At 43.5% G+C, this 13,040-nt stretch overlaps 1 protein-coding gene across 1 annotated transcript in view; it reads right to left on the reverse strand.

The window, feature by feature from the left end:
* The window catches only part of snd1 (staphylococcal nuclease and tudor domain containing 1), a 176,005-nt gene that overhangs the window by 156,570 nt on the left and 6,395 nt on the right, over window positions 1–13,040 (reverse strand). Inside the window, exons 5-10 of the mRNA XM_080050907.1 lie at window positions 10,540–10,700; window positions 8,873–8,964; window positions 8,096–8,254; window positions 7,892–7,998; window positions 7,282–7,372; window positions 140–244 (exon numbers count right to left, since the gene is read on the reverse strand). Of these exons, the coding sequence (XP_079907033.1) occupies window positions 140–244; window positions 7,282–7,372; window positions 7,892–7,998; window positions 8,096–8,254; window positions 8,873–8,964; window positions 10,540–10,700 (715 nt within the window). The remainder of the gene's footprint in view (window positions 1–139; window positions 245–7,281; window positions 7,373–7,891; window positions 7,999–8,095; window positions 8,255–8,872; window positions 8,965–10,539; window positions 10,701–13,040) is intronic.

Below are 13,040 nucleotides of genomic sequence, written 5' to 3' on the forward strand. Positions count from 1 at the left end.
GTCGTCTCTGTGGAGCTTCTAATTAATTGGCTGACCATGCAAGACCACAAGCTCTCCCGCAAATAAACACATTCAGTCATTCATTCACTCGCTCTGTGCAAAGCTGTGTACACACACACACACACAGGTTTGTTTGTACCTCTCCCTCGATCCTGGGGGGCCGAATGCTGGACAGGTGGATGGTCTTGTATTCTCCAGAGTTGAGCTTAACAACCATGGCATCAGCGTTGACCACCTGCATCACCTGGAGGAACAGAAAAAAAGAGAGAGAGAGGAATTAACAAACAAAATACAGACAGATAAGAATAGTTGGGCCAACGTAAAGCACCACAGAGAAGGCAGGTAACCCTTTAAGAAATAACAAAAACACATGTAAATAAATCCTTAAGGAGATAAAAATAACACCCCTGCAGAATGGAGGAGCATTGGAGCAAAAAGCCTGGCATTGCTTTTTGATGAGAGCGAGTGAGTGCACAGACAGACAGACAGACAGACTAAAAGAAAGACGGGAAGGGAAGGAGCAGTCAAAGGATAAACGGAGAGGAAGGGATCTAGTCAGAGGTGAGAGGAGAGTGACAGTGCAGATCGTGGGCTGTCACGACAAGCGGGGAGGCACACTGAGACCGAGGTAAGAAGGAGTGATCCATGAGCGACTGAGTAAGTAAGCCGGGGCTAAGTCTTTCCCAGCAGGCCCCGGCAAGGTCTGGAGGACACAGCGAGGACATTATGCTAACCAGGGGGGAATTGGCACCAAGGGGGAGAGACAGAGAGATGGGGGAGACAGAGTGAAGGAGAAAGTGTTTTTAAGAAGACAAACACCCCGTTAAAGAGTGAGTGTTTTGGAGTATTACATACACAGCCCTCTGCACAACAACTGGCTGGCAGCACTTTGTTCTGGAGACCGTTATAAGAGTAAATTAAAAAAAGACTAATTTATGTTTGGCATTTAAATGTCATTTCTGCATTCCAAAAGGTAAAGCAACAGAAATTGAAGGCAGGTACATTTCAGAAAAATATAATAATGATATTCAGAGCTACAGAGGTTCATGGCAGCATTAGTTTAGTGTATAAAAGCGTGGTTCAAGATGAAGAAAGCACACTAAGAAAAGCAGTCAGAAGTGTACGTGGGGGATCTGGAAACTACTGACCTAGTCCTCAAAGTACACAGATCTCAAGGGAATCACAATGAATGGAGTGTGAAATAAATATTTCTTACTCGACCCAGTGCTAGCATGTGACTTTTATGTGCCTGTGCCCTTCCAAGTGAGAAGACAGATTGGGGGTATAATGTGACTGGAGATGGAGGAGGCGTCCAAAAGCAGAGCCCTTTTAAGTAGGACGCTTGCAGGGGACTGAGAAATCAATCGCCCCTACACATGTTGACTCCCACACGTGCATTAATGGCCTCTCCTCATCATTCAAACTGTGCTTCATATGCTCAAAGGAAAGCCCTCAAAGTGAGAGATGTCGGACTGAGCCGTGTTGGGCACGACTTGGACCTTGTGGGCGTTTGTGGCCGACTGTGTGGTAGAAAAACAAAACAACAAAGAAAATCCTTTTGAGACATGGAGATAGCGCTGAACCGTTTTTAATAGTGTGTATGGCAGACACAAATCCGTGTGTGTGAGAGGCTCTTTGGGGAGATTCATTATTCCATGAAAACAAATCAGACTGCCATTGCATTCGCCACCAGAGAACAGAAATTAGAACCAGCCCACATGCTAAATAGGCAGCCCACAACAGCAGCCAAAATACATCATATACTAATCACTGAGCTGAGTGGGAGAGATTCGGAGACGTTGGGAGACGTAGGGAGGGAGGGAGAGAGGGAGGGAGGGAGAAAGAGACAGAGGGGGAAGGAGTAAGTGCGAGGGGGAGCACGCATGCACACTGCGACATGCACACACGCACGAACACACGCACCAGCCTACACAAATTCACACAGTAACAAGGTCATTGTGTGGCCTTCCCCAAGTAAATAAAGGGCAAGAGGGAGATTGTGGCGGGAGCAGGAGGAAAATGGCTCAGCATATACTGGCTAATTATCAAGCCGGCAGAGGCGAGAGCAGAGAAGCGAAGGAGGAAAGACACAATGCACGCCAGAAAATGGAGGAACGGGAAAGATGGATTTAGCCGGAGAGAGAGTGTAATCGCTCAGCAAATATCAGAAGAAGAAGCAGCGAGACAGAGGGAAAAAGATGGAGAACATTTAGAAAAATGAATGCAAAAAAAAGTCTTTGCAAAGTAGCTGCCATGAGGGTCGAGTGAGAAGGCAGCAGAGAAGACAAATAGACAGACAGTGTGAGTCACTAGTATGATTTGATAGAAGAGGTGGGGATCTACTGCCACCCGCTGGTCAAGGATGACAGGACATCTGCAGTGACCAAGCTCAGTCATAGCAAGAGAGAGAGAGAAGAAAAAAAAGGAGGATCTTGGCTACTGTCAGGGACTGTGTGTTGGGTGTCAGACGAATCCATTAAGTTGGTTTTTAACCACAGGGCCAAAGCAAAAGGGCTTTGCCAGGACTCGCTCATTACTCATGTCAAGATCATCGCCCTCAAAAAGCAACACCTATGGCATCGTTTCAGTCATCGCTGCCAGCGGAGATGATTTGTCAACCGAATTACGTGGTTTCAAAAAAACTAGTGCCGTTTGTGAAACTATGATAAACACCTTAAGCTGGCACGTAGCCCCTAGCTGGGTGCTGCTGTAAGAAAAGTGGCTGATGAGAATGTAATGCTTTGTGAGGACAATGTTTTAGAGAGACTTTTTTTGACCCAATCTCTTGACTTGTTTTAACTGGGGCACAAATCCTTCTATAGTGACCTCCCCAAAAAGTGATTTGGAGATTTTCTAAAAAGAAGCCGTCTGACCTTGTAACAATTCTGGGACTATTTTAATTTGGGACCTACAGTACATTAACGGCAAGAAGCCCCGATGTCATCTCAGTCCCTTTTAACCCCTTGTTAAGCTGTATTATTCTCTTGCCAGACGTCAACATTTCTACTCCGCACCAGTATATTAGACAGCTTTTCTTGAAGTTTTTTAACTTCTCTATAAAATATTTTTTTAAAGAGTACCATACAACTATAAGGTTCATTTATTATTATTATTATTATTATTATTATTATTATTATTATTATTATGGGGGGGAAAACATTGTTCATCATTAATGCAGAAATATGTTTTTCAAATAACTGAACCTTGAAACTAGTTCCTTAAGGTACGAACACACTGCACATCGCCGCGCGGCGAGTTTCAATAGAAAGTCAATGTATTTCGAGCGCCGCCGCGCGAACCGGCGGCCGGCGGCCGGCGGAGAGCGGATCACGCGGCGCGGCCAGGGGCGGCGCGGCGCGGCGCGGCGCGAATGGGGCGGCGCGGCCGCCGCAGAAGTTGAAAATATTGAACTTTTCGCCGCCGGCCGCCCCGCGATAGCCAATCACCGTCGTTGAGCTCCTCCCGACGTCACTCGGGTGAGTCTGCTGAGCTACAAGACACGTGAAACCTGGCAGGCGGTGCAGTCGGGAAAGGAGGGATAAAGGGAAAAAAGAAGGAAAAGACAGAGAGAGAGAGAGAGAGAGAAAGTTCCAACACATCGATAAAATGTATGACAGCAGTTTAATGAGACACCTTTTAGTAAAAGGAGCAAGGAATAGACTCACATTATAGAAGAGAGAAGGAGAGAAAGCCAGGGAAGATGTACTGCAGATGAGTGAATATGCAGAGACAATAAAAACTAAATACGACAACTGACACTTCCAAACATTTCCCTAAACATCTGAAAATCTGTTTGGGTTTTCTCTACATGTTGATATGCCTGCGTGAATGTGTAGCCTATATGCACGGCCATCGATACATATGTGCGTGTGTGGGTGTGTGTGTGTGTGTGTGTGTGGGCGGGTTGTGTGTGTATGTGTGTGTGGGTGCATGTGTGGGTGTGTTTACGAAGCTTGGGTGGCAGGTGGCGGGGAGAAATGTGTGAGAGGTGCAGTGAGACCAATACAAGGGCTGATGGCAGAGATGATGAAGGCAGAATAGCCTACTTCAGAGACGCTCCCAACAAAAACAAATCAGTGAGGATGACGACGATGATGAGAGAGATGTAAATAGCGGGAAGAAACTGGGCGTGCACATTCAATGAGTCATCGGGCGGCGGGGGGCGGCCGGCGGCGGACACAAATGAGCCAAAATGACCACGCGGCGCGGAACCTGCGATTCGCGCGGCCAACCGCCGCGCCGCGCTGTGCAGTGTGTTCGCACCTTTATAGTTGCATGGTACTCTGTAGAGACGTATTTTATGGAGAAATAAAAAACTGTGGAAAGAAGTACTGCACTAATATATACTGGTGGGGTAGAAATTGGAGGTCTTGCAAGAGAAATTCACAGCTTAACAAGAGGGATAGAGATGACATTGGGGCCTTAATGTACTGTATGTCCCAGTTAAAATAAGTCAGACAGTCACAGAATTGTTACAAGGTCAGACAGCTTATTTAAGAAATTACAAAGTCCCTTTTTGGGAGAGAAGAAAAAAATCCTAAGAGAAGTGTAGTACTTTAATGTACTGTGCCGAGTAGAAATTGGAGGTCTTGCAAGCGACTCGTACATTTCAATTATCAGTTTCAGTCAAATCTAATGTTCAGTGTCATTATCTGGCTCAGTATGATAGCATAAATGGACACTTGTGCCTTTAAGTTAGGATTTCTGGGGAAAGCGCCTGCAGTAGTAATCGTACAATATTGTATGGGGTTATTTATTGCCATGTATACAGTAGGTGGTTATAGCCGTTAACAAATGGTTACTCTTCTTTATCATCAGACATAACAAATACACGCTAGTTTTTGCATTTGAACTAACTCATGGCTTTGGTGGACTTCAAAACAACAGTGGCAGTGCTCGCGACAAGTGATGAGAGGCTGGTAAAAAGCGGTTTACACCAAGTCACCTTTCATCCATCAGCTCACACAGGTCTGTGGTTACCCGGGGGAGAGGAAAGGAGGGGTGTGAGGAAGACTATTGGGACGTGGCCTACATCCACTCCTCCAGTGAGAGGGGAGAGAGAGAGACCAGAAAAGTCAAAATGGAAGATGCGTCAGCGGGGACTGACTTGTGGGGATTGGACCTGCTCTGCCTCTCCACTCTATCCATCACTCAGATAATAAGAAGTGAAGAGTAGAGTGGACGAGAAGAGGGGAGGAGTGTATGATGGTTGGGATTGATGGATAGATGTGTCCCCGGGGAGAGTCATGGCGGTATTAGGTGCCGACAAATGTCACGGGGACAAGTATAGAGGGGCAATGACGGGGCCTGAGTAACCTTTACCTGTCAAATAGTTACTTAGGCTTTAAAGAACAGATCAAGCAGGTGCTGCGTCAGCATGATGTTTCCCCCACCACAACTGTTGGCCACTTTTGACAGAAAGTTTTTTGGTCAGAATGTTTGAGGCCTTTGACCCGATTTTGATCAAGTTCTATTTTTATACAATACATGAGGGGATCATCTATGGAAGTTGTTTGCCCAAAAGTGTGGTTTCCCAGGATGTTCTAATGGCTCTCCATTTTCTAGGTGAAAAGAACATTTTCATGTGGGTTTTGCGGCTGCATTTTGGTTTCGCTTCGGTCCAGGGTAGACGGATAGGTGTGAAAGAGAATCGAAACTGTTGAAAAACGAAACCAATGTATCACTCACATCTGGTGCGAACAAAGGAAACAAACTAGAAGCAGAAAATCAGGTTTCAAACAAATCACCTAAGCCTCCCTTTTTGGGCAAGAGCAGTTGCAGGGTAAAGAGGACCAACGAGAGTCCTACAGAGATCAAAAAGTGCACCACATTGTAACTGGGGGCATCAGCATTGCATACTGTAGCAAAAAAGTGTGGAAGGATACAAGAGAGAGGACCCGCATAGTCCCTGGGATCTTGATTAGGCGTTTTTTTTCCCCCTGACTTTCACTCTTCTCTTCTTTTCATCCTTCTTCCCCTAAGTCTCCCTATACAACTCCACACAAATTCCCGCTTTCAATTTTCTTCTACCCTCCAACTCTTTTGCCATCCTTCTGTCTCTTTTTCACACACCTTCCTGAGCTCACCATAAAGTGTTCCCTCACTCCCCCCCGCTGCCCGCATCTAACTGTCTTTTATTGAAGGGGTTCAGAGAGATCTGAGAGCAGCTCACACTGATAATATAAATGTTTTATCCTCTCTCTAGCCTCTTCTCTCTGACTCAGGCAAAAAAATATATACATACACATAGTTTCTTTTTTGCGCCGTCTTCTTCTTTATGCGTGTGCAGTTTATCAAATTCATTCTGTAAGCAAATTTCACAAAGCAACACCTTTTATGTAACCCGACGGCTAGCCATGAATTTTTCACGGCCTTAAAAAAGTTCAGGGTCCGGAGGGAGCGAACACAGACAAACTTTAGGGAGGTGATAAAACTTTTCGTTCCAATCCTAAAGAAGAATATATCAACTGAAGTGTAGGGTTGGGTGTGCAACTTAAATGTCAAAATGCAAACATAAAAGGACCAGATTTAAAGCGGATGTTTTTTTAGGGTCAGAATCGCTTTACTGCATTTAAGCTTCAATTTGGGACACTGTCTGTCTCAAAATGTATCAAGGAGTCCATCTCGCTTGATTTGAGCTCATTTGTGCTGACACCAAGGAGGGGAGCGCACTCTCTTGTACCTGATTTTAAGGACATTTCTCCGAGGCCCTGACCAATAACCTCCAAAGCTAATATCTCTAGTTCTTGGCTTTTGGGGGTCGTTCTGTGCTGCTGCTACAGCATACGCCAGCGATTTGGCCCTAATTTGACTGGGGAGTGCTTCAAGGTTGCTGTTAGGCATTCCTCCTAGTACCTATAGTGAAGGGAGTTTTATATATATATATATATTTCTTTTTATTCAGTGGGGGCAGCGAATGTGAAAATAAGAGGTGTCAGGAGGATATGATTCGTTGGAAAACCTCAAAGTGGCTGTGCTTTTGCTGCAGTGCTTGGAGAAAATTGGAAATGCTGCAGTAGACATGGAGTGGTGGAAGCAAAGTAAATGGCTATCCTCCTCCTTTAGCACTGAAGCAAAAGTCTTATTCATAGCGGATAATGTCTTCCGTGTCATGCTGAAAGTTGTATGCCTTACACCTGCTTTTTATATGCCGTATGAAAAAGATATGTGAGGACTCTCAATGGAAGAAAGATGATCCTGAAAACTGAAAGACATGTTACATTACAGAGAAAAGATAAAAAAGGGCCCATTTAGCTTGTAAATGCCACTACAACAACTCACCTTGGCTACAAATTGCCTGTCCTTCTGGTCCATGTTGGCTGTGGGAGCCACGTAGTCCTTCCATATGCGAACTTTGCGCTCTTTAGCAGATCTGGCCAAAAACAAAAATCACATCATAATCAGCACCATCATCATCGGTGGCAGTGCTCTTCATCACCCACATATATCAACATAAGGGCTTAATTAAGGGGCTAAAAAGGATCCATTTGGCTGTAAAAAGAAATTCCATTGATTAGCCCATAGTCATTGCTGCATTGATTTTAGAGAATCAATATCATTGTAGCAGAATAGTTAAAGATTATTTGTCTTAAGTGGTGGTAGCAAAATGTGTATAAGCATTTAACGAGTTGCACCATTATTTCCAATACCTCAAGGACCTACATGTACGTAATTATGTCATACCAATTCAAGTGATTTACAGAACCAAATGTATTGTAAATTAATTCGAAAAAGTTGGATTATGCAAGGTCGGCCATTAGAGCTGTGTAGTTCTTAGTATCTTGAAGACCTGCGCAATAACCAACTGTTTTGAGAAACTTCTCATCAACATAAAAAATAATAATCCCATTCAATAAAAGTACGGTTTTCTTTGCTCCTACAGTTACCGTACCGTTCTGCAGCTCTGAGTTTGTCGGCTCCCTGGGTGTAGACAGCCATGGACCAGTCCACACAGCGGGCGAAGCCTTCCTTCAGCAGGAGTTCTGTTATGTTACCATTCTACAGGGACAGTCAAAGGAGCAATACATGAGTCAGAAAGCCAGAATGCTAATGATTCTTCACCTCCCCAGCGGTTAGCCACCTCCGCCCGTCTTACCGGGTGAAGGATGGTGCCCAGTATGATCTGGTTGGGGCAGCTCTCCAAGACGATTTGAACGTCTCTCTGCAGCAAACGCGATTCAGTGAAGAATTTGGCCTCTGCTGCGAACGCCTCTGGTGACTCCGTACCATCCGCTTCCCGCTTGAACGAGGGACACTTGAGAGAAGGAAAAACAAACATCAAAACTCACATCCCAAACAATAGCAAGCATAGGAAACTGTGGGTCCAATCTGATTGATTACAAGCAGTCAACCAGTGCCACTAGCAGGTTTATTGTGCTCTCACTCTTTTGATAGAATATGTTTCTTTATTGTGTATTACTGTTATCAACTTTTAACCGATGGCAGTTTGCTATTCATGCCATCTGTATTCTCCCTTTGAGCGTGGCAAAACACCAGACGGTTACGAACACAACAGTCAAGAGAGGCAGGCAAGTCTGAGCGAGGAGAGAAAGAACACCTTGAAATGGATGTACGTGGGAGATGAAAAAGATTAGTTATCTTGAGTGGTCCTTTGGCAAAGCTGGGCTCGGTGAAAACGATTGATGGGGAAATTTAGTGGAGCGGATATGACACTTGTGGAACAAGCGCAGACTCATAGGAGTGACAATAATGAGTTCCCGCTTTTAATGTTTTTTTAGGACTGTGACATAAGGGTTTTGCTATTTGTGCATTTATTTGTTTGTTATTGTTACAGTACTCTGTACTGTACTCAGTCAAAATAATGAATTAGCTGAACAGTTGAAGTGTAAGTGTACAAGTGAGTGGTGGTTACCTTAACTCCAGACAGCATGACAGTGACCAGGTAGCAGTCGGGGAGCAGCAAGGCACGGACAACGCTGCCGTCACGCACATGCTCTATGACAGCTGGGGGGGAGCAAGGAGAACAGAATGTACAAGCGTTTTAGCAAGAGGTGTGTGTTTTATTAACTTAACAATATAGACATCAAGCTCTTGGAATATACTTGCTTATTGGTTGGCTGAACAAAGTTTATATTAACCTTCAAGTTACTATATTTCATGTTGTAAAATGTACAGCAAGTTGAATGATTACGGTGACAACTTAAAATCTTATTCTTTCTGGAAAGCTGCCCCAAGGTTAGTCGGGGCCGGACTAATGCATATCCGAAATTTATCCATTTTAATAAGACTTCATCCTTGGTAGATTGTCATAACATGGATTTTATTTTTCAGCAATTCCCTGCCTGCCACTCATTTAATTCAAAACAATAACACCTGTGGTCTGCAGAAAAAAAATAATCACAGTGTTTTACTGAGCAGTGGAATTGAAGTGTCTGGCAAAAAAAAAAATTGTCCTGTTGTACTTCTCAGAAAGAAGAAAATAACGGCCTCCTTGGCAGACCTGGTGTGTACTGCACTCCAAGTGAAATTCCAAACCGAATCGAAAATCTTCACCCAACACTTACTACTGTAGGATAAAAAGGGCGACTATTCTGCAGTCAGTGTGAAAAGTATGTTTAAAACTAATTAGCCTCAAACACTACGTCGAGTAGAGAAGTACATTTGAAATCATTCCTGTCATGACTGAAATCAATTGTCACCAGCATATATTCCAGCTGACCACAGTTCTTTGTGAAGGAGGAAAATACATGTTTCTAGTGTTTGTCTTTACAGCCACCTTCCAAGCCTACAAACGTAGTACTTGACATTCAACGGAAGGATTTGTGCTAACACGGCTTCAGAAGATTTATTTGGAGAGCTTTTGAAGGCAAAACATTGTATTTTTCTCCAAAAAGCATACCACTCAAACGTTTCTCCTGCTACATTTAACAGAAAGTGTCGACTATTTGAAAAGGCTTTTCACGCCTAAATGACATTTTGATGATGTGTTCTCTCAGTCTCTACAAGCCTTCTTTCAGTGTACAACTTGAGCATTCGTGTGTGTATGTGTGTGGCGGCTTGAGCAGACGACAGAGAAATTGGTATTCTGAGTTTTCAACCACAGCCACTCCACACACATTGTCTGCCTCAGATCTTAAAACAACCCCTACCGTCTCCCTTGAATAGGAACAAGAAAGAAAAAAAATAAGGAATAGCCTTCCCTTGCTCATTTCCCCATTCAATTAAAAAGGGGTTGTGAAATGAGCTGCGCCACTGTTAACAGCAGTCGCCCTGAAAATGAACTGAGTGGCACATTGCACCCTGAGAAGGGTCAAAGATGAGAGACTGGAAGAATGAGCCGGTGAAGGGAGATATAGCGTCTGCAATTACTTGTCCTAAAAAGGCTGTGTGGAACTAGATTTCTTCAAACAAAATGGCTGATTTCTGGCTGCAAAATGTGGCTTTTATGGGAAAATGGAGTCTTATGTTATTGTTGTGGGGTTTTTATATGCTTTATACATGTCTGCTTTCCTAGGCCAAGCTTTCACTGTATGAGCATCTCAGTGTCAATGTTTAAAGGTCCGTTCCAGAACTCATTACCATTGATGGGTTTCTGGTGCAACGAGTCAACAAAGTTGCGGGGATTCTCTATGGTGTACTTGAGGTCCCGGATGGTGTGTGTACCGCCGCCCTCGCTCCACATGCCCTTCTTGGAAGCCTTGGACTGGTCCTCCAATTCACAGAGTCTGGCCTGGTCTGGACTGATCACACACACACAAAAAGGAAAGTTTAGTACACAGTAAAAGGAACAACCACTAAACACATTCTAAACTCCAAACGCCTGTTAAAGTGGAATATTCGCTGTATATGTAGGTACCAGTAATAGTGAAAATAAGTAAGCTGTAAAGCCTAACAACAACATGCTTGAATTGAAGTAATTGTCGTTTTTCCTTGACTGCTTTTCAACCAATGCATGTATATGAAAAATAATAATTATAAGAGAAAATGTGAAATTGGTACATATATTTTCCTTTTCATCCCCTCTGGAAGAACTTGCACACAACCAAAATTGCCTTGGCTGAACATCTCAAGATGTGCAATTTAAGTTAATCCAATTTATTTTTAGCTGTCTGTGCAAATAAGAAACCAAAAAGGATATCCCCACCACGGCAACTTTATTAAAATATATCCAATGAATTAGGTAAATGGCACAGAACCTGACCGACTACTAAAACCTGCAGCTGAGGGTAGGCGATATTGAAACTTTCCCAGATGGCTCCTTACCAGCTTTGAAAAATGAAAATGCTGTTAAATAACACTGCCGCACTAAAGCTGTCACAGCTCCTGTTAAAATATTGCTATTAAATGCTATTCAAACTATAAATATTGGAGGGTATTTGAGTGCTTCAAGATATCATTATATATAATGGGCATAATAACACCACCAGCTCAGCTTGTTAACAAATTGCAATTAATTTCACACCAGTCAGATGAAGGGTTTGTCACCTTACCTAACAAGCAGAAAAAGGTTTCTATTACATAGTCGCACCCCTTGTTAAGTTTAACAAGTTCTAATTGCTCTTATCCAGGCTGTGTTCAGGAAACGGGCTACCCCAAGCCAAATACAGTATTGCATTAATAGGACTACAACAACTTTTGGCCTATGCAAAAAGTCTTCTCATATTCTGCATCTATCATGTTACAATTCAGTCAATTAGAGTTAACGGTCGATACAACCAAACTATAATTAGTTTCTGACTTCCACACTTACAAGTGCTCTTTAAAAGTATAGATTGTACGGGGATGAGTTCATTAAGGCTCCAGCTGACAAACTGCACTGTTGTTTTAGTGGCAAGCACTGATGACCAGATTATAACTGCTTTAAAAATGTATCCAAGCGTTTTGTGGAGAGACAATAACAGTGGTTGACAGCTCCTTCAAAAGCAACCACACAGCTGGCTACAAACGCCACAATTAATTCCATGCTGGCTCTCTAAATTGCACCGCCTAATGCTTTTTCAGGGCCCTTGTACAACTTTAATTATTCATTACTTCAAAATGGCCAACAGGCTTTTGTTTCTCCAAGAAGCTATAGGCTGCCCAATTGATATGGAAGTAGCGATGGTGACTAGTGCCTGGAGAGGCAACAAAGTGGGTCTCAATTAAAATGCCACACACACATGTAGCCTGTTCTCCAGCTGTGTGTTCCTAATTAGACTTTTGGACGAATGCCAATCGGCCGTCAAGTTCTCCCCCCCTGCACCGTTTTAGCTTTTAACTTCAAATTGAATCAAAACAGTTTCTTGCTTACTGAGCAACAATAGTGAAACTCTGTACGAAGTGAATTGTGTTTAAGACGCTTTAGAATTTAGGCGCACGGACAGAACGCTACAAAGATAGTGTGAGAGAAATCAACAATGCAATCAAGGAGAGCAGACATTGTTAAAGCCACAGCAATAAATCCTAAGCAACTCACAAGGAGAGATTGTTAAATATTCATGTGTGGAGGCAGATGATAGTCCATGTCTCCAAATAGACTTGTTTCTTTTTAGGTCAGCAACTACGGTACTTCCAACAAACACACTGCTTCAAATCGAAATAAAACTGAAAAGGTAAGAAAGTACAGTACTGAGGAAGAACTACTTGAGAAACAATAGGCCGGGGGGAGGGGAGGATGTAATTCCCTTATATTTGAACACCCTGTAGGCTACAGCTTTCATCTCCATATGGCTTCCCTTGGGCAACTAAAAGTACTTTAAGTAGATACAAAAAGCTGATCTTTTAAGCAAGCCGTTTCACAGATCCCTGTTGTCTTTGAGCAGTGTGAAGAAGGTGTAGATAGTTGTGTTCCCCCCGGTGTGCTTAACTGGAAGGTGTTCCACTCCTAGTGAGCAGCGAGACCCAAATGAGCTCCGTTCATCCCCCCGACATTAACACCCCTTAACCTGCACTCCTCTGGGGCTCCAGTTAAAAGGGAGCAATGGGGGTGGGGTTATCAAACACAGTTGGTCGCCATGTTAATGTAGCTCCCTTCTGTTCGGCTGGCTGGGCGGTGAATAGAAAACAATCAGACAAAACCCCTGCCGGTGGCTTTCATTTTT

The sequence above is a fragment of the Ammodytes marinus genome (assembly GCF_949987685.1).
Source record: "Ammodytes marinus genome assembly, chromosome: 22".
In the NCBI taxonomy this organism is placed as follows: domain Eukaryota; kingdom Metazoa; phylum Chordata; class Actinopteri; order Uranoscopiformes; family Ammodytidae; genus Ammodytes; species Ammodytes marinus.